Consider the following 21,057-nt stretch of genomic DNA (forward strand, 5'->3'; position numbering starts at 1 on the left):
ATAAAGTGTTTGATGATCCAGGACAGCATCGGTCAGGCTGAAGGGCACGTTAGTAGGAGAATGTGAGCGGTTCTCAGGGTGAAGGACAGAGGACGGAAATGTGATGTGCAGGATTTATGGAGCACGTGTACACTAGAAGAATGATTACATAAATGCCCAGTAATAAGCCTTTTTCTCAGACATCACAAAAGGTTAGACAGTCTAAACTGCTACCATCTACATATAACAAATTGTGTCTGTGACAGATGTTATCATAATATATTACAAAGAGATCCTTTTTGTTCTGTTTGCACCACACAAAGTTTTGTTTGTGTTTAAAGTATTCTATAAAGGAGAACTCGTCTAAAAAAATCAGATGGAAAAACGACTGATGCACATTTCACTCACAACTGCAGATTTCTTTGTTTTTGTATTGGGTAGACAGGGCAGAAATGAATAGTACAGTGTGTGCTCTTTATTTGCTTAATTTTGTTTGTGTGTAGTGTTTGTATTTGGTCAAATTAGGTACAATTTACAGTCCTGTTCATGTTCATCCATCTGTTTAGACACTGTTCTGAGAAAAACACGGTTCTGCAAGATAAATTCCTGTCTTCTTCAAAATTTGAGGTTGAAAATGTGAACTGTTTGGGAGTCTCAGAAAAATACATTTATATTCCTAAAATAATATTCCTAATATTCATACTTGACACGGCTTTTTGAATTCCAGACCGAACTACTCACTTACATCTTCTCATGAATATATGATTATCATGAGTAGACAAAAGATAGACTGAGAACAACAGCATGTCTTGGTATCTAAATGTGAACCTGTTGATGTGGGCTTTCTGAAAATGAACACCTGCACAGGTACAAGCTGTCCCCACAGCCTCTGAACAATAAACAAATGCCTTGTGGGCTAGTGGGAGTTCATCCTTGCAATCCAAGAGAGAGCAAAAAGGAGAAAGAGAGAGAGAGGGAGAAAGAGTGAAAGAGATGCTTCCTACTAAATTAAATGAATTTCCCAGCAGAACAGTGCCAAGTGGCAAAATAAGTATATGCACATGAATTGCTCAAAGCCTAAAATCAATACCAGGCCTACAGACTTCATTAACTCGATTGAAGAAACTCAGGAAAACTGGCATATGGGGTGCACAGTTGTGGCTAACAAAATTGCCTGAGGGGGGCAGACAGCAGGAGGGCAGTTATAATCAGACTGTGCTGTGCACAGTGACATCAGCAGTAAGCCTGCCCTGGAACTGCCCGCATGTCCTGTCCAGTTCAGACTCCTCCCTGTCGTCCTTGGATCATATGTCATGGCTGGTTTGGCTTGTTTGCTACCATTTTACCTATTGTAAGTACATCCTCTGAAGACCTGGCATTCTTTGGGGAAACGTCATACGGAACTGTCAGCTTTGATTCGTGTAGAGCAGTTTGAACAAGACCGTAATTTAAGCCGAGACAGACAAAGGCATACATCTGCACTTTGTGTGGAAGACAGACTTAGGGGTATGTTGAAAGGATATCAACTTTTACAACATGAACAGTGTTTAAAGCGTTCATAGCGTACATATTGTAATTAAGAGTCCAAGTCCAGTACAATTTTGTATTTTATGTATTCCTATGTTCTTATGCCCTGTATGCTCTGTTCTCTCCTATGCATCTCTACCCCCCTGTGTAGTGAGATCAGAAAGGGCCAATGATTTTATCCAGCAGTGATAAAGTGTTTGATGATCCAGGAGAGCATCAGTCAGGCTGAAGGGCACATTATTAGGAGAATGTGAGCAGTTCCCAGGGTGAAGGATAGAGGAGGGAAATGTGATGTGCAGGGTTTATGAAGCATGTGTACAGTAGGGGAATGTTCAGGACACAACAAAATACAACCAGCAGGAACATACATCTTTTTCTCCTCAACTAGGCATGACAGTTTGCAATCTCAATGTGAGGAAAATCTTGGGATAATTCTCTTTTGTGGACCAATGAACATTCAACAAGAATGGATCTGAAAATGTACACATCATTAATGAAGCTATAGAAAAGCCACACACATTTCCCTGTGCTTACATATGCTTCATACATCGTGTGTGTGTGTGTGCGCATGTGTGTGCTCTTCTAGGTGTGTGTGTGTGTGTGTGTGTGTATGTGTGCTCTTCTAGGTGTGTGTGTGTGTGTATGCGCAACTGCGAGTGCTGTTGCAGGTATGTGTGTCCGCGTACGTGCGTGTGCGCGTCTGCAAGTGCTGTGGCAGGTGTGTGTGTGCACTCATTGGGGAGGGTGAAGTGCATGAAGGGGGAGCACTCAAGTGTTTGGGTCAGGCCTAGAAATAACATAACCTGTGAACTCTGGTTTGAGATGTGTTACAACAGGTTGCTCTGCAGCAGTGAGGTGAGACAAACTGGTAAGGGACATTATCGGTGAGTGCGAGATCATGCCTTTCTCTGTGCCAAACTTTAACTTTATAGTCACAAAGTCAAATCAATTGGTCTGGCACTGGATCAGATGGCTGGCATTTTACACACATTGCAACACACCTTTGCTGAGGCACATGGACTGCAGACCTGAACAGTGTAGAGTATATCTGGATTTTCTTTGTTGTTAATCTTTGTTAATGATGACGATCTGCATCATCTGGGTCATTATGGAATGAAATCTACTGCTCTAACGGGTTCAAAAGACCACACAGCTGCCTTTGTACTTTTTTATCCACCATATTGGTTTGCTTATTTATCCTGTCTCTGGCAAAGGTATCCAAACACGTCAGCCCACATCACTTTGACGCAAAGAACAGAACAGCCAGTCCTGTGTTATTGTAGTACCTCGTTAATTAGACTGAAATGCGATAGCAAGATACTGCCAATTTCACAGAATTAAGGACTAAGACTCCTGATAGGGCACTAGTGACTGATGTGACATGTACTTCTTACCCTGCATGCAAGATCTCAACAAGACCAAAGAGGCTTTGAGTATTAACACTTATAAACTGCGATAATGATAAGCACAATTTCAGTGCAGACAAATCGCACACTAATGAGAATGCGTGTGGGGTAGAGGACTGATACAAGTGTTTCAGAGGGATTTGAGAAGGGCACTTACTGTATTTCTCAAGAAATCTCTGAATACCCCATAAGAACACTCTTAGTATTGCCCAAACTATTGATTATACTTAAAGCACACAAAGAACCCGACAGATAACAATAGCACTAAATAGTGAAATAGTGCTTACAGATGATACAGGTAGGTTGGTTGAAGTCAGTTATATGAAGTTGCTATGCGAAGACTGTGCCTTTCCCATAGGCAGCACACTTGCATGATAACAGGCTGGGGAATGCACTCTCTAAGGTGTAAAGGGAAAGTGCCCTGTCTCTATTATCCAGGTCAGTGCGGTGGCTCCACACTGGGGATGACTCATTCCCTGCTGCCCAGAGCTATGTCTGCTCCCCACAGCTTGGGGCAAAGCAGAAAAATGCCATTCTGCTGTTCTGGTGACATGAGCCCCATCATGGAAAGTGTAACGAGATATGGCCCCCTGCTGAACCTGGCACAGGCAGGAGAGTCTGTCAGGTATGGGGACAGAAGAAAGACAGCAGTAATTACCTGTAATAAACAAACTGCCAGGTGCACCACAGGGACAGCAGACCCCTGTAAGCCTAGGCTGATGAGCACACGGTCTGCCTACTCTAAGCCCCTGTCTGAGGCAGACTGGCTCAGAGCTCCCTGCTGCACTGGGCAATGTGAGGGGACTGCGAGTCAAAGAGTGAGAAGCGGTGGTGATGTGGGGGGGGGGAGGGGGTGGGGGATTGTTGACAGTCTGCAATAGGGCTGCTTTCATCGCCGGCTTGCCTCAGCCATACACAGAGGAATCTCCTCCCCTTCTCCTCCGCACTATATTAACTCCCCATGGAGCCACAAAACAGAAACAGCCGTGAGTGAGCAGCACAACATCCCCCGCTCCGCACACCTCCTGCTCCCCCGTTCAGACCGTGCCGTACCTTCCCTGTGGTGCAGTGCTCAGCACTGACATTCGTCTTTCTTCAGCACTGTTATTACATGGATTATTAAACTCCCTGACACTCCAAAGGTTCATGAGGGATTCCAACCATGGTATGTAACATGACTTTCTTTTTTTTACCATTCCTGCTAGAAGGTGATTATCTTGAGTACATTCCTGCAGTTGTTTGTTTTCTTCTCTCTTTGTTGACCATAACAAGTGTACAGCAGTAGAGTGTATACTACTAATGATATCATCTAAGTCAGTGCTTCTAAAGTTCGGTTCAGAGCCCCTGTGTGTGCTGGTTTTGTTCCAACCAATCACTTGCTCAATTAAGGTGGCTGAATATTTGTTTATGTTCTTTCATAATTTTTTCCATAAACTATGTCAACACTATGCAAGTTTTACTCACTTGCTTTGACTTTAATTTTTTCATTATCAAACAAATAGTTAATTTTAGTGGCTAAGTGTCCACACTTTCGCCAATTAGGGGCCTGGAGATTCACCTCAGTCTGTAATTTGATCAGTTCATTTTTTTTATACCTCTCTTTATGTAATCATCTGGAATTTGCACTTTTATTCTTCATGACATGCATAGCTGTTTCTGACATATTGTGTCTCAAGAGGGTAAATGATCCCTCAAAACATGAAGAGTATAATTAAGAGTTTGTTATAATTCTGGAATTGCTATTGTGGTTGGAACGAAAACCAGCATACACAGGGGTCCCCCAGGACCGAACCTGACGACCACTGACCTAAGTACTGTAACATCAACATACTGTATAGGCATGTAGCTTCTAAACTGCTTGAACTTCCTCTTAGATGGACAAACTTAATAGATAATAATAAATAGTTTAACTGTCCATTCTGTCACTGCCCTGGTATAGTAGACAGTATCAATCATATGACAAATTCATTTAAATAAATTCACTGGTTAGGATTTCAGTAAAAACCATATATTGTAATGAGTGCCATGTTTTACTACAAATTCAGATCATAGTGACTCACACAGGATAGTGAGCAACAGAGAAAGGAGTGCATTTTGAACAAAAACAGAACCTTCACTCTGCTCTATATATACATATGGTATAGGCCTACACAATATTCCAAAAGAAAGATAAATATATTCATTTACATTTGGCAACAGCAAACAAAGCACATATGAAGAAATGCATAAGTCCTATAGTCCATAGGCTTATATCCAGTCATTTTAGCACAAAAGCTGTCAAAAAACTTACAGCAAAAGTCTAAATAATGTGTTCCATTTCTCAGAGAATCTCATTTTGGACAGTTCTCTCTTGCTGTGACATTAATGTAAGCAGACAGAGATCAGAAGACTATCAATGTAATGAATGAGTATATTCAATAATTTAAAAAAAACTTCTATACACTTATATATACACACTTAAATACAATTTATCTATTGTAAGTTTCCATTCTTATCATTTCCAGTACATTGTAAAAAAATTACAGTCACAATTACTTTACAATTCAAACCTCATTTTCATTGATCTGCAAAAAATGTAGGTCTTTCTTTCCATTTTTATTTTGCTATAAGTTATTTAAAAGTCCCCATTTGTATGCTGTAATGTTCAAATTTTTCGATAGTTTGAATGGTTGAAACTGGTTTGGTCTTCTAATACCTTGCCAAACGGGAGCTCTTACATAATGCAGGCGTGAATGTCCTCTGTTGGCACGCACCATGTGAATGACGCTCAGCACAGGGATAATGCCACTATCCAAAAGTGGCACTTTTTAATACAAAATACTACATTGGCATCGACAAAAGAAATCCTCTTGTTTCTAGTTCCACTGTTATTGTATTTACACCATATACCACACACAATCGGAAAACAATCAAACTCCTGCACAGTGCCAACAACTTCTCATTTGTTTCAGCTCATGCCTAAATATACACTTCACCACATTACTAACAATCATCAAATATGAAATGTGTACAGCCTGATACCTAGGCTATGCTTGACTGAAAGTAGCCTAATTTTTGAAAATACGACTCAACCAACTTAATCAATGAAAGCCACTTTGCGTGAGAGTGTTATGCCTGACTCGATCTGCGGAGATCAATCTTCTGAGGAATAAGAGCACATAAGTACCAAGGATCATTTCATGCAACCCTTAAAACAAGTCAAACCTGATACTTCCTAAGCACGCAAAATGCATAGTGAATTAATGAGCTGTACATGAGACTATATGTTTTGTCTACGTAACAATGTCAGTATGATATCAAATACATTGGATGTGTATGGTCACCTGGAGTAGTACATGCTGTTCATCACCACAAATGGTATCCAACACATAACAAAGCGGGCTAACCCCACAAAATGCATCCCCATTGTTACCGCAGGGCTATTGTTTTTTTTCCTAACAAAGCAGTTGCGTCATTTCAGAAACTCCTTTGAAAGGGAAGAAATGTTAGCACAGGCCCAGGTGCTCTCTTTTTAAACTATGCTTGGCATTCTAACAGGCATCTGCTGACAGGTCAGACTAAAGGTGCTGTGAATATGATGCATCCCCCTACTGCCAGTGTGAAGAATCACGTTAGAGGTGACATGCAGAGTAGCCATCTCAAAAGCTCTGCTCAGTGGTTATCTCATCCCTCCAATATGGTCACCTCAGTTGTCACCTATAGCTAAACCCCATCTTAAAAGTATTGAGTGCATAATATGTGGCTGGAGTCTTAGGGCAATTAAGCTGTTATGCAACTGAAACTTGACCCTTGCCCAATAAGGATTCAGGCTGCCAGTGAGTAAAGTGAAAAATAACTATATGTTCAAGCACAGCCTGAGAAATATACTACTTCGTGTTCAGTCAGTTTTTTTTTTAATTTCTTGAAATGAAACAATTCAACAAAACAAACCATGTGTTCAAGAATTTGAAATACAGAACCTTCAAACCATTAATCCTCCTAATTGTTTGTTTTTCAGCTATAGCTTGCGTACTGGTGAGCGTAGAGTCCAAGTCTGTCTCTTCAGCTTTAAATTCAGCAGCAGCTCTTGCCTTGCTTTATCGCATACACACACCTCCTCCAGTGGTTACTAGGCAGCACTATACAGTATTCTCAGGCACATGGGCACTGACATGGTCTGTCTGCACTGATGCACTGAAAGACTAGGCTTTTACATTTGTGCTGGTAAATTTGTCACTCATTAATCACCTGAAGAACAGGTGAAGAATTACATGGTGGCCATAGCACCACTGTCGGTTGTGGACAAAAGGCATTTCAGAACAGATTTTGGTTTCACAGAAAGATTATTTTGAGTATTTTCTTAAATTCACAATGCAGGAAACCAGAATTATTGTAGTTCTATTCTTCCTCTGCTTTGGGACTTCCTTTAGAACATTGGAAAATGATATATTTACCACTCATTCCATAACAATGGATACTATTTTTGAAATGACATGAATACTGGTGCCAATCAACAACGGGGATGCCATAGCTGTAAGATGGATATGTGAGCTATGTATAAAAACAAACTTGTTCCTGGGATAATTTTATCCCAGGCAGCAGTACTCACACTAAAATAAAGTAATGAAATCTTCATTGGACTCCAGGAAATATTATAAATATTATATATAGACAACAAGTTCAGAATAAGCTAATTGGTGAATATATTGAGAAGATCTTTTACATGTACTGTTTTCCCCTAATTTTCATTACCAATAATACTATACATGGTTGAGACTTCCTGCAAACAGTGAACTGTAGCCCATTTTAATCTTGAGGGATTACCCAAATTGAAAGTCTTATCACAAAATGTTGCATGTTCACCATAAATTAACAAATTACTAAGAAACAGGAGTGAAAATGTAAGCAGAAACAAACTGAGCATGTGGCCATGGGATCACACTCACAACCAAATGGGATAAAAGGCCCCGGAGTGCAGTCAAAAGCTTCTGGTAAAATGTGCAATTAATGTGGCTCAACACAATTTGACAATTAAATCACCATTCAGCAAGGTTTAACACTCACAGATTTCCCAAACAATACAGCCTAACAAATAAAAATAATGAATATTATTGAGCCTGTATCTATTGCAGCCTGTAGGTCATATTTGTCATTTAATTTAATTTGGTAACAGATTATACTATATATATAGTTCCATTCCCTAGTCATCCTAAAATCCAGTTTTCTAAACCAAATTTATTTCTGTACATTGATAAAAATATAGTGTTTAATATGAGGATTAAATTTCTGTGTATGCTTCTCATAGAAATTAATGGCATTATTATAGGCTGCACATACAAGGAACAAAATCAATATATCATCAAAATGTAGACGTTACAAAAGGTTAACAAGAGACAGATATAATTTATTTTAAATGCTTGTCCATTGAAACACATAATTCACATGGTAGGCCATTAGGCTACACTCCCATAGCTGCAAGTAGGCACATACTGCCATTTCCTTCACTTCAGTTTCTCCCAAGGAACCTTAGAATGAGGGAGGTCATCACCTACCAGGTCTGATACCAATTTAGCTGCTTTGTACATGTACACGGATAATGATAAAGACACTAACTGGTTCATGCCAACTGCATAGAGCATACATTACCCTTCTTCCTGCCCCCTCCACTTTGAGCTAATCTTAGATGTGTAAAGAAAAAAAACCAAAAAAAAAAAAAAACCAAGGCTTAGGGACAATAGAGTTCAGCAAAAATAGAGTACACCACACCATCTTGTCTTTAACTTATACCGCACTAAATTCCATCATATTTGTAAGTTAGCATTATTTACAACTGCTTTTATTTTTTAAACTTATTACCATATGCTTATAGAAAACAGTATACACTGTGTGTGTGCGTGTGACAGAGAGACATATAAAAATGAGCGACCCCAATTCATATCATTATAAAGCCCTGCACTGCCAAGAGCTGAACATAGAAAGGAGTCCCCTCAGCCTGCTGGTCCTGGGGCTGAATTCACTCACAGATACTAACACTACTAACACTAATCAGCCTCGGAGCAGCCATACACTATTTCAAACAATTAGACCAAATCAAATTATGATCAAAGAAAAAGAAAACTATATCACATATTGGAACGAAACCACAAAAGCGCAACACAAGCTTGAATGTTATTTGGCCCTAAAAAGACGGTAAACCATGGCAGAATATTTGACCATGGTGACTGATAACAAATTGAGAAAAGCATTGACAATGTACAGACTCAGTGAGCACAGCCTGGCCATAGAGACCGGCCGTCACAGGCAGACCTGGCAGCCCAGAGAGGACAGGCTGTGCTCCCACTGCGATCAGGGGGCAGTGGAGACAGAGCTGCACTTCCTCACAGAATGCACTAAATATGAGGACATTAGAAAAAATGTATTTTCTAAAATCTGGAAACAATTTCACCTAAATTCTCTAATTACAGTAATCTCGAAAAACTTGCCTACATACTCGGGGGAGAAAAAAGAATGTGTGGCATTGGCTGCAAGATATGTGGCCTCCTGTCACAAAATGAGGGACAACCAGTGAGGCACCATCTCCGTTATCTGTATTGTTAGTAGCCTTTATTTTTATTGTCCTTATTAGTGTTTGACATTTAACTTGTAGATTGTCTGTAGGTTTGGCTTTGGTAATTTATTTGTTTGTTAATTTATTGTATTAATAGTGTCTTATTTGTTATTGTTAATTGTTTAATTGTGAATTGCTTTGGCAATATTGTTATATACAGTCATGCCAATAAAGCATTATTGAACTGAATTGAAATTGAGATGCTGTAAGCAGGTTTTGCATTTGCCCTTCCTTGCAGCTGAGGTTTTGGACTAATGCCTTGATTAAATGTTGATATTAACGGAAGAAAGATGTGGATATGCTTCAAATAAAAATAATTTTGAATTTACCGCTGTACTTCCATCAAAGCCACTCCTACTCCTACTGTTGCGCGATTGACGCAGCTTCTGCAAGTACATTAGGTACATTCGTCAATGGCGATTGCAGGAGACTCACAAGGCAGGGGGAGCGGAGCACAGACCAAGCTAATCACGGCAAGAAAATTTCACAAATGAGACGAATGCGAAAAGTAAGTAAGGAAATTGTTTGTGACTGAACGTCACAAACTAATGGATTTGCTTTCACGAAATAGTTGTAATTAGAATAGAGTGGTTTGGTTCGCTAGCTATTTCGGAGCCCTTCGTATCAGTTTGACGATGACGGTTTTCTTTGTGTCGACTAATTTTTCACAATGACTCTGCGGTAGTAACACCAGATCCTTTTGTTTCAGTCTCGGTTAGCTATGATAGCAGCTAAAATGCACGATTAGGCAGCTAGTTCGCCATATGGCTAGCTCATAGTGTAACGTTAATACTTGTTGGCTAGCTAATCCAATTCGGGTGGTTTCAATCATCAATGTGATTGAGGTAGGCTATATATCTACATTTGTTAGCTACATAGACGTATATATGTCTGTGCTTAGCTAAGTGTATTAGACTATGCCAAGATAGTGCTAGCAATCCAAAGCATTTGCGTAGCTAATGCTAACCGGTTTGCGGCATTTATACAATAATCGCAGACAGACGGCCAGAAATATTAGACTAGTCTAAGCAGCCAACGCGCTAGTTTAAGTGATCAATGTTCGTGAGATCGACTTCAAATCCCACGCTAGCTAGCTAGTAACGTTACTTTTTGTTTAGCTTGCTAGACATGAATAATTCAACATCCGTATAGTCAAGCGGATAGCGTAGTTGTCAAATAAAAAATGGCTTGTCATTGTGGTACTAAACATGTATTGCCAGCTAGACATGTCATCTAAACCCTAAACCCAATAACGACAAAACTGGTTACCGCTAATTTAACTTTACAGGTTTACAAGGTATGATTTACTTTGTCTAGTACTAGCTGGATACTTGGCAGACCTTAGAAACGAATATTGGCAAACAAGTTAACTTGGGTAAAATCATATTTAAATAATCTCACAAAAGGTACGCGCTAACTTGATATAGCTAGCTATTCTGCTAGTTAACAGCAAGTGTAATTCTTAAGTTACTAACATTATCTACGGTGTACCTTGCTAGCCACAACTTTACGGAAGCACTTGTAGACTACTAACCGTTAGTAAAGGAAATCGTTAGCTAAGTTAGTTGACGTATGTTTAGTGATTGACAAGCAAGCTTCCTGAAGTTATACAGTGAGTTTACTTTGTACAGCGGACTGTTCGCTACCATATATGACCTAACTTCTAACTAGCCAACGACTAGTCGCGAGTCAAACTGTGGTGTATTCTTCCGCCCACAAAAAAACTGCAACGTGGCTAACAAGCTCATGGAATATGTAGTGGTTTATTTGTCTTAAGTTGGTAACGTTTGAATTGCTGGATAATAGTGTCGCTATTTCGTATGGGACCTATGGCGTTTAAGTGGAGGAGGCACAAGGGGGTAAAATACTCATCGAGTCCCTTGTTTTGGATAACAGACATCCTATCCATGTCCTGCAAGATTTACATGTTGCTTAAAAAAAGCACATATTATGAAAAACGAAGAAGTGCAGGGTTTCTGAGACGACAATTCACAAATAAATGACTGTGGTTTGCTTCATTGCTGATCACCTCTCGTTTTCTTTTTCTTTCAGGTTACCCTAATGTAAAATGGAGGACAGTTTTGATTGTGACTGTGGTGAGCTTGAGCCACCCGATAATTGAAGGGAAGAATAGTGTAATGTCAACAGCCACACTAAAGATTCTTGATCAGGCATATCTAATTTAAAACATATATACAGCTGTATAGTGAAACATTTTATAGTGATAATTGGCATAGTAAAATGGCACTGATTTGGACCAGTTATACACCGAGTGTGTCCGTATTGCAACAGTGATATTGGAAGCTTTGAAATTTCTCTCCTTTTTCAGGCAACCGAAAAGTTATTCAATTTCAGACTTAAGCCCAGCTATAATAATTTTTAAAAATCATTTTTTTAAGAAAAACCTTTGGATCCAGTGAACCATGACAAAATACCCTGCCTATATATCAGAGTGCTTTTTCAGTTTTCCACGGGAAAAACTGTGAGGCCCATAAGGCTGAGAGGGGGGTGGTCACTGCAGGCTTCAGTGGCTGACTTGTTTGGCATATGTACATGCAATTTTTTAATTTTTTAAAATAAAAGGTAAATTTAAGAGTTTTAGAAAAAAAAATTGCTGTTGATTCATATCTCCCAAGAATAGTCTACACAGACGTTAAACCACAACCACAACCACAACCATAAAAACTGCTCTTTGAGAGAAAATGGCAGAGAAGTTTGAGAGCCTCATGAATATCCATGGCTTTGATCTGGGCCCTCGTTACATGGACTTGAACCCTCTGGGCTATGGTGGCAATGGTCTAGTCTTTTCTGCTGTGGACACAGACTGTGACAAGAGGGTGGCAGTGAAGAAGAGCATCCTCACTGACCCCCAGAGCGTGAAGCATGCCCTGCGTGAGATCAAGATTATCAGACGCCTGGATCATGACAATATTGTGAAGGTGTTTGAGACCCTGGGCCCCAGTGGCAGGCAGCTGACAGAAGATGTGAGCTCGCTGACAGAGGTCAACTCAGTCTATATCGTTCAAGAGTACATGGAGACGGACCTGTGCAAGGTGCTGGAACGGGGCCCCCTCTCAGAAGGCCACGCCCGCCTCTTCATGTACCAACTGCTCCGTGGCCTCAAATACATCCACTCAGCCAATGTCTTGCACAGGGACCTCAAACCAGCCAACCTCTTCGTCAACACGGAGGACTTAGTGTTGAAGATTGGAGACTTTGGCCTGGCGCGCATCATGGACCCACACTACTCCCACAAGGTAAGGTTATACAGTTGCTTGGGACTCCTGCCCCCCCCCCACCCCCATGAGTGTATTGTCTGTTTTTGAATGAGTTGTGAAGCACAAATTCATTCTTCCCACAAGCATAATTGCTTTGCCTTAATGTTATCTTGAGGTTAGAATAGAGTATGCAGGTAAACTGATCTTGGGTGAAAAGCTTAGGGCAGGAAGTACCTGGAAGAATTCTTCAAGGGCTGTATTGCTAACCAATGATTTGGTTTTTTAATAAGCTATGTAGAATGGTACCTGGCAACTACAGCAAAGATGGATTCTTCTCTTTTCTGATGAAAATGGGAATTAAGATAAAACTGCTGTAATTCCGGAACTTCCCATCCCAAGGGGTGAGGATGTAGTTCCTGTTGGAGGAAGGAGTAGTTTATTTTATGGATGGCAGTATCCTGGTACTATAGTAAATATGGTGCATTGTTCTGCTGATCCCACTGCTTTGTAGTTGTCACTGGAGAAGTACTCACAGAATGATTGTTTTCATGCTGTTCCATCTTTTTGAAGGGGATCATCCTTAGTCAGGCTTCAAGTAATTCAGGTTTCTTTGCCAGTTTTTTCAAGTGGCAGAAAATAGCCAAGGGCCTTCAGATCTAGGTTGCGTTTGTTTTTGGAAAACCAGAGGATTCTCGTCTCAGAAGTTACATTGTATGGCAGTCTGAGGCCACACGTCTTGAATTAGTGATCATCCAGTGGGTTGAGAGCTCTTGATCCTGACATCTTCTGGAGATTACCACAACAGATGCAAACTCATAGTGTGTTCAGCTGGTCCTTGTCAACTCGTAAAGTCAGAAATTTCTGAATTTACCACCAAGAAGTTGTATTTGAATGGCCAACAAAGTCATAAATACCAGTGATAAACTCCCCAAAATTTCATGATAGCCGAGTTAACCAGTTGTGAAGTATCGCTGACCTCACCCTGCAATTAATAGTTGCTGGACAATAGCAGCAATATACCCGGTTAATGGTAAAATATCCATAATTCATTTATTTTATCAATCATAATGGGTTTAAGCAGAGTTGGCAAGTTTGGTGAGGGCATGAGATTTATTCTGTTTTTTATTCTGGTGGTTTATGTACTTTTTGAATGTTGCTAATGTCAAGATACAGCACAGCAGAGTTCATGCCTGGGTTCCATTATACAGTTGTCCAGGTCAGTGGCTTTCCCCATTCGCACACAGGTCCCCTATATGGAAAAATTCCACGTTGAGTCTATTCAGACATGACATGACCATTCCAGGTAGATTAGGTAAACCAGGATGTCTACCTTCCGAAGCAATACAGGACAGTTTTTAACATTGCGTTAGTTCGTCTTTAAAACGGTCAGATACTTCGCTGAATAGTAGTTTTGACAGATGTAAATCCTAGCAACAAAAAGTTGAAGAGTGATAGATTTAAGATAGTGATAAGATCTTTCGTCGATACAGCTCAGTTATATGATCCCTAATCGGTAATGTTAGATTAACAATGAAAGCATGGTTTTATTAGCTAAAAATCAAAGCTTGTTTTTGGCAAAATGCAAGAAAAATATCTCTGTTAACCAAGTTAAATAGCTAGCTGTATCTGCCATTCATATGTGGCCTACATAGCTGTAGTTCTAGCCAGCTTACTACATTAGGAATTGTTGGGAAGGCAGATTCAGTAAACTAGGCATAATTATCAATGAAACTGCAAGAAACAAACTGTCTTGCGCAAGGACCTTGTAACCTTTTGTGTGCTTTAGCTGGGAATGTTGCTGCTTTTGTTCACACTGGAACCATGGTGGAAGATTTCCATAAATCTCAATAGGTCCCAATTAAGCAAATTACACAGAAAAATAGACTCCTGCTCCTGTTCACACATGACACAGAGACAGAAAACTGCTGGAACATTTACAGGTTACGATGCATGTGTCAAAGGGGTCCTTCAACCTGTCTCTGCAGTGATAATCAGCATGTGAGAGAAGGGCCATAGGAGAGGACAGTTCCATGAAGCAGTGAGGTCAATCAATATGGGAAGACATCATTATTTTCAGCTTGAAATCAATGTCCTTTAGCCCTCAAGGGGCTAGAATGCAGAGATATGCAGGAACGGAGTAGGCGCAATGAGGGGCTTAGCCTACCATTGGCTTTGAACTCCAATGGAAGAGCAAATGTTAGAATTTGCCTAGCTGGTATGATGCTTTCACAGCTAGCTGTGCTGCTAAATCAAGTGTTGATGGTGGCAGTCTGGACAGCTGAGCAGCATGCTCTTTGAATGGGTCAGTTTCTAAATAAAGATCGCCCATTCGCTTGTGCTTTGCTCATTGGCACACATTCAAGAATGTGCACTTATTATACTTGAGGGGTCAGCCAAAGCGCAAGTGCACATCAGAATGTGGTCATCATTGGAAACCATTCTTCCTGAACATTGACTTAGTGGTGGGGTTCACCTTTGTTTGCCATGGGTAAAAAGTATTGCTGTGAACAATAACCAATGAGGCAATTCCCCTCCGTAATTAAGGCGGAGGAAAGTAGTTTTGCTGTATTCATCCGAGAGCGTCTGGTCTTTACTGAACCTGATTGGGGAGTGCTGTCCATTCATAAAGCTACCTATTTCCAACAATTGCTGTATGTATCTAAAATGGTTAAATGGATAAAGTCTCAAGAAGTTCATTGACACACACTGGATTGGGTGTCTAGCATAAATGCTCACACTCAATGTATTTTTATACAAGATTTCACTTATCTTCTGTTCAGCCAGCCTGAAGCAGTCCAGGGAAAGTCAAGTATTTATGTGTAACCTTGGTGTTTTCCATGAGTTTGAGGACTGGCATGAAATTACTTGAAATTATGGCTTTTAATAGCACCTGCTGACACTCAACTGTCTTGCCTTTTAGATGCAGTTTTGAAATGTTATCCAAATTTTGTTCAGATGTAATTTTATATATTTTTGCATTTGTCATTATTTTTGCCAAAAATTTTAATTCAGGGATACGACTAGGCTACTTAATATAATGCTGTTCTTTAAATATTTTAAGGGTTGGCACACACACATACTTGGGTATGTTGCTGACAGTGACACATAAATGCAGGTTGGTGTCACCACTCTGTCTGTCTGGGGCTGTGAGTCCAGCATGAGATGGATTTTCCAGGAGTGGCTGTGGGAGTTGCTGACAAAGGCAGCACGTGTCTGGTTTAGTCTGACCGCATTGACACGAGGGAATGCACTGGCCCTCTGTTCTCAGGCCAGCACAGGAATTCACCTTGCCACTGCCCTTGTGCTGGCAGGCCTGCTTTTCAGTGTCTCGTCATTGCTTCACCAAAGCCCTTCCTTATCAGAGCTAACATGCCACTGGAGGTCACCTTAGTGACAAAAATAGCCAAACAACCTCACTCACCCCTCTGTCTTTCACTCCTTTCAGGGTCATCTATCTGAAGGACTGGTTACAAAGTGGTATAGGTCACCTCGTCTTTTGCTGTCCCCCAATAACTACACCAAAGCCATTGACATGTGGGCAGCTGGCTGCATCTTTGCAGAAATGCTGACAGGGAAAACCCTCTTCGCAGGTATGGCCTTCAACAAAACACTTGGATACACTCACAAACACAAGAACACACAAGAATGGACAGTCTGCAATCTGATTAAGCAAACAGGGGTTGCTATTGAACTTTCGAAAATATAAACAAGTGACAGAGACCCAGCTGGAACATTTCAGTTTGGGTTATCGCCATGGCCTGCTGAGGTGAAGTTAAATATGGAATATGAAATATGGAAGTGGTGGCATTTAAAGGTTACGTAGGATACCTTTTTAGGTGGGTAGGCTGGATATCAGAACCAAGCCTTTAGTGTACAAATAAAAGTGGTGCAAGTGTCTGGCATAGAAAAACAAAGGAAAGAATATGCCTGCCACCCATGTTAATCTGTTCAATTTAAATTTGCACTTTGACCCAGCGGCCCATTTTCAACATTAATCTGCAGTTACTTGCTTCTCTGGTAACCAGGTGCCCATGAGCTGGAGCAGATGCAGCTCATCCTGGAATCCATCCCTGTCATTCATGAGGAGGACCGGCAGGAGCTGCAGAGCGTCATCCCCGTCTTCATCAAGAGTGATATATCGGAGCCCCAGACCCCTCTGGCCAAGCTGCTGCTGGGACTCAGTTCTGAAGGTGTGCCTCAGCACTGAGAATAATCTACTGGCTGTTTGTGCAGCTAATGGGATTTGCATGTGTTCAAATCCCTCAAGATACAGGAAAGTCACAAAGTTACGCTAAGTTATTTGCATCTCTGTTGTCAGCTCTGGATTTCCTGGAAAAAATCTTGACCTTCAACCCCATGGACCGCCTGACTGCAGAAGAGGCCTTAGCTCACCCTTACATGAGTGACTACTCATTCCCTTTGGATGAACCTATTTCCAGTCACCCTTTCCACATTGAGGATGAGGTGGATGACATCTTGCTGATGGACCAGAGCCACAGCCATGTCTACAACTGGGACAGGTGAGAAATCTCAGCATGCTCAATAGTACGATTATTAATTTGTAGAGATGACAGACTATTTATCAATACATGTTTTTCTCCTGCCATTGTTTCAGGTATCAAGACAGCCAGTTCTCAGACCAAGACTGGCAACTCCTCAGCACCTACGAGACAGATGAGGTCCAGCGTGATCCTCGAGCTGTGGTGGACGTGACAGATGAGGTAGTGGTGCAGGTGGACCCCCGCAAATACCTGGACGGGGACCGTGAGAAATTCCTAGATGACCTGACCTTCGATTGCCGCTTCCCCTCTGAGCACTCCTGGCAGCATGAAGACCACCATGAGAACAAGTACTGTGACCTGGAGTGTGGACAGACCTGCAACTATAAGGCCATCTCCTCCTCGTACCTAGATAACCTAGTGTGGCATGACAGCGACAGTCACTACTATGATCCGAAGCTCATCATTGACCTGTCCAACTGGAAGGAGCAGAGCAAAGAGAAAGGGGACAAGAAGGGAAAGTCCAAGTGTGAGAAGAACGGACTGGTCAAGGCCCAGATTGCTCTGCAGGAGGCCACCGCCCAGGACCCAGCTGAGAAGGACAAGGTAACGGAGAAGAGCCGGAACTTTGACTTCGACTCCTTCATTGCCAGCACCATCAAGCTCAGCTTACAGCCGGAGCCCAGCAACGTGGGCCTCCTCAATGAGCTGAACACCTCAGTCTCTCAGCCTGAGCCCCGCAGCTCCATGTCCAAATCTGTCAGCCAGGAGAAGGAGGAGAAGTGTCTGGTGAACCTGGCCCAGCTAGAGGGCCGGGCACCCAACCCCTGGGAGAGCTTTGGCAACACCAGTACCTCCGGAGAGGAGCCCTGCCTGATCGATGAGGTGTGCTGGGATGTAAGGAAGGATGAGCAGCTGCAGAAGGAGACTGCCTACACGGGCTACCTGGACAGGCTTTTCAGCAAGAAAGAAGAGGTGCTGGAGCCTGAGTGCCAGGAAGCCAAGGAGAGGGAAGATTGCTTCCTGGCCAGAAATGGAGAGATCATGTTCAGCATGCAGTTTGAGTCCCTAGCCCTCCCCAGATTTGACAGCCCCACAGATTCACCCCTCAAGTCCATACAGGCCACATTAATACCCTCACCCTTAAAACGTTCCCCCCAAGTTGCCCATAAAACATACAGCAGCATTTTTAAACATTTGAATTAAATTCCTTAAATTCCCACTGCAGTTTTTTTCTTTTATGAAGCAGCAGTTATATTTTACTTGAATCATTGCATACTTTTTGCGGTTACTTTAATGACCTTTTCTATCTGACTCAATAAGGAGTTCATAAATTTGCAAAATGTCAGAACATTATGGAATCGTATTATGACAATACTGTAAATGAAGTCCATACAAATTAGTTAAGTATGAGTAATTACAACCCCTGTAATTTTACACATATTTTAAAATAGTGTAAAATTACATGCATGTATATTCTGAAATTCAGCATTGTATTTTACTGTAGTGGTATGTTTATATAGACAAGCAGTCTATTTTCACAAACTGGATATTTCAACATATTTTTGTAGTAAGGGAATAGATGTTTGTCATTTGCTCTACAGGAGGTCATATGCACACCCTGCTTGATTTTAAAACGGCATGTTCTTTTTGTACAGTCCTACTGTATACTAAAATTACTTGAGGAAGAGGAATGGATAGAAAGATGAAAGAATGAACTGAAAGAGTTGGGGGATAAGGCAATGCATGTAGTGAAACGGCAGCGAACACGCACTAAACATAAGAGGAATACACGGTCACTGACAACTCTTAGCTTTTTTTTTTTAGTACAACTTATGAATTTATTTTCCCCAAATGACCTCATAGAAAGCTTTTTGTACTGCACCATTTCTGTAACAACAAGATGCCAATAGCTACCATTAAATGTGGAACGTTGTAAATGTGTACTCTACCTCAAGGTAATTCAGCTGTAAGTCAGACCCTCTGAGCCACGCTATTGCTTTACAGACACGTTCACCTTGAATCTGTTCAGTGTGCAGTGGCATGTTACGTTCCTTTTATTTTGCATTTTCAATGGCAAAGTGTTACAAATCACCATTATTTATTTTTTAGCTGATGTGAGGTATTTATTTTAAAATTAAATGTAATATCAGTATGACACTTTGGAAACTGAGGCATTCTCACTGGCTTCAACTTAATGGTATGTACGGTTATTTTTAATGGTAGGATGTTAATTATCCACTTAAGTTGGAAAGCTTTCCGTTTGTTTCCTGAAGGAAATGACACTTGTTTAATTTTTTTAAAATTGTTTTGGTGCTTTTTGTTTGAGAAAAAATATATACATTATAGAGTTGAAAATGCACCCAAGTCTTAATTTTTTAAATATGTATGAAATGTACCTTTTAAATTCTGTACACAGAGGAGAAGGTATAGTAGAGTAGAACATAATGAAGTAGCCTATACTGTAAGTCAGTTTTAATTTCTTTTATTACAATATCTTTTTTCTAAGCAAGCATGATTAAATTTGGATTATAGTGTAGCATGTAGCTAGAACACTTAAGGAAATTTGTTTTGCATTTTAGGCTAAATACTGGAACGTCATTTTCTGTATCATTGGTTTCCCCTAGTTAAAAAATAATAAAATGGCCAGCAAATATGCAGAATTTTGAGATTCCTTTTTTCCTTATATTTAGATATTACTCTTAGAAAGCTTTTTGTTATGGAATATGTAAAAATTGATTCAGTGTGCATCATAAAATGCTATGTCTAGGGGCTCTACATCTGTATATGGCGGTGGGGGTGGTTTGAATGCTCATCTGATAGCGAGAATACATGTATGTATGAATACATCAATGTCCAGAAGACTTAACATGACATTGTTTTCATCTGGGAATAACATTAGCTATCGGTCTGAATTTGGAAGTTAATAAATTATTCAGTGCTAGCCAGTTGTAGCCAGTGGTCAAACACGAAATCCAATCAGCAAAGAAAGCAGAGGGGCTGGGCGAGAATCGAATACGAGCGAATGGTCAACCACACAAAATCATAGGGTAAACAAATTAGAGGGTCTAAGGCAAGATTGGAGTCAAAGGGAACGAGTCAGTGGTAAAACACGAGATCTAATCAGCAAACAAAGCTGAAGGGGTAGACAGGAATCAGAATCAAACAAAATAAGGTCAAATACATGAAGTCAAACGAAGCAATCGCTATCCACAAAACACCAAGCACGAGTTTGAAGAGCAAGTCTCACTGGCAAATGGCGAATGGCGGCTTTTTCAAACCGAGTATCAAGACGGAACGGCCAACCAGATCATGAACCAGAAGATCAAAGCACACAGGTAGAAACGAATGTAAACAAAACTTACGACGGGCTGTAACCATAAACTACAAAATATGGACAATGTCACTGTGACGTCACCCACTGACTCTCCATGGGCTTGGTAAAAAAAGTGGTTTGAAGCCTGGAAAGTGCAGTATGTGGGTGCCACCCTGCTGTACAAATTTGAGCCAGAAACTGCGCAGGAGGGAAAAGGGGGACCTTTATATGAGCATGAAGTCTGGTCGTCCACTAAGCACGTGAGATACATGACTCAGCAGTGATGCAAACTGTCCCTGATTCGTCCACAAAATATTACAATCTTGTCCAAATAACACAATAATTTAACAAATCACCAGATGTGCATACATTAGACGAAGGAAAAAAAATGATTGACTTTGTATTTTGATTGTGTTGTTACCATTGACTTGCATTAAAATGAGTGGCTGAAATACCTATACTGGAGCAATCCACACTTCTAAAACAAAGTCTGGGTTTGACCTCTTGGTCATAACCTCCTATACTT

General features: G+C 40.8%; 1 protein-coding gene across 2 annotated transcripts; it reads left to right on the top strand.

Annotated features, from left to right (window-relative positions):
- The first annotated feature begins 3,890 nt into the window (after positions 1-3,890).
- On the top strand, positions 3,891-19,878 carry LOC118215142 (mitogen-activated protein kinase 6-like). 2 transcript variants are annotated; one of them, XM_035395585.1, is made up of 6 exons: positions 3,891-4,077; positions 11,551-12,755; positions 16,162-16,306; positions 16,742-16,906; positions 17,035-17,236; positions 17,332-18,421. In XM_035395585.1, exons 2-6 carry the CDS (start codon positions 12,201-12,203, stop codon positions 18,419-18,421), a joined length of 2,157 nt encoding a protein of 718 aa, XP_035251476.1. In that variant the 5' UTR covers positions 3,891-4,077; positions 11,551-12,200. The 2 variants fall into 2 exon arrangements, with proteins under 2 accessions (XP_035251476.1, XP_035251475.1); XM_035395584.1 differs by lacking the exon at positions 3,891-4,077 and adding an exon at positions 9,682-10,006 and having other exon boundaries at positions 17,332-19,878.
- Positions 19,879-21,057: the final 1,179 nt, after the last annotated feature.

Source organism: Anguilla anguilla, chromosome 16, assembly GCF_013347855.1.
Source record: "Anguilla anguilla isolate fAngAng1 chromosome 16, fAngAng1.pri, whole genome shotgun sequence".
In the NCBI taxonomy this organism is placed as follows: domain Eukaryota; kingdom Metazoa; phylum Chordata; class Actinopteri; order Anguilliformes; family Anguillidae; genus Anguilla; species Anguilla anguilla.

Excerpts from the sequence above, each read along its gene's own strand:
- LOC118215142 (XM_035395585.1), top strand. The coding sequence starts at position 12,201 with ATGGCAGAGAAGTTTGAGAGCCTCATGAATATCCATGGCTTTGATCTG. Across the intron at positions 12,756-16,161 it reads ACCCACACTACTCCCACAAG|GGTCATCTATCTGAAGGACT; the intron begins GTAAGGTTATAC and ends CACTCCTTTCAG. Across the intron at positions 16,907-17,034 it reads GCTGGGACTCAGTTCTGAAG|CTCTGGATTTCCTGGAAAAA; the intron begins GTGTGCCTCAGC and ends CTCTGTTGTCAG.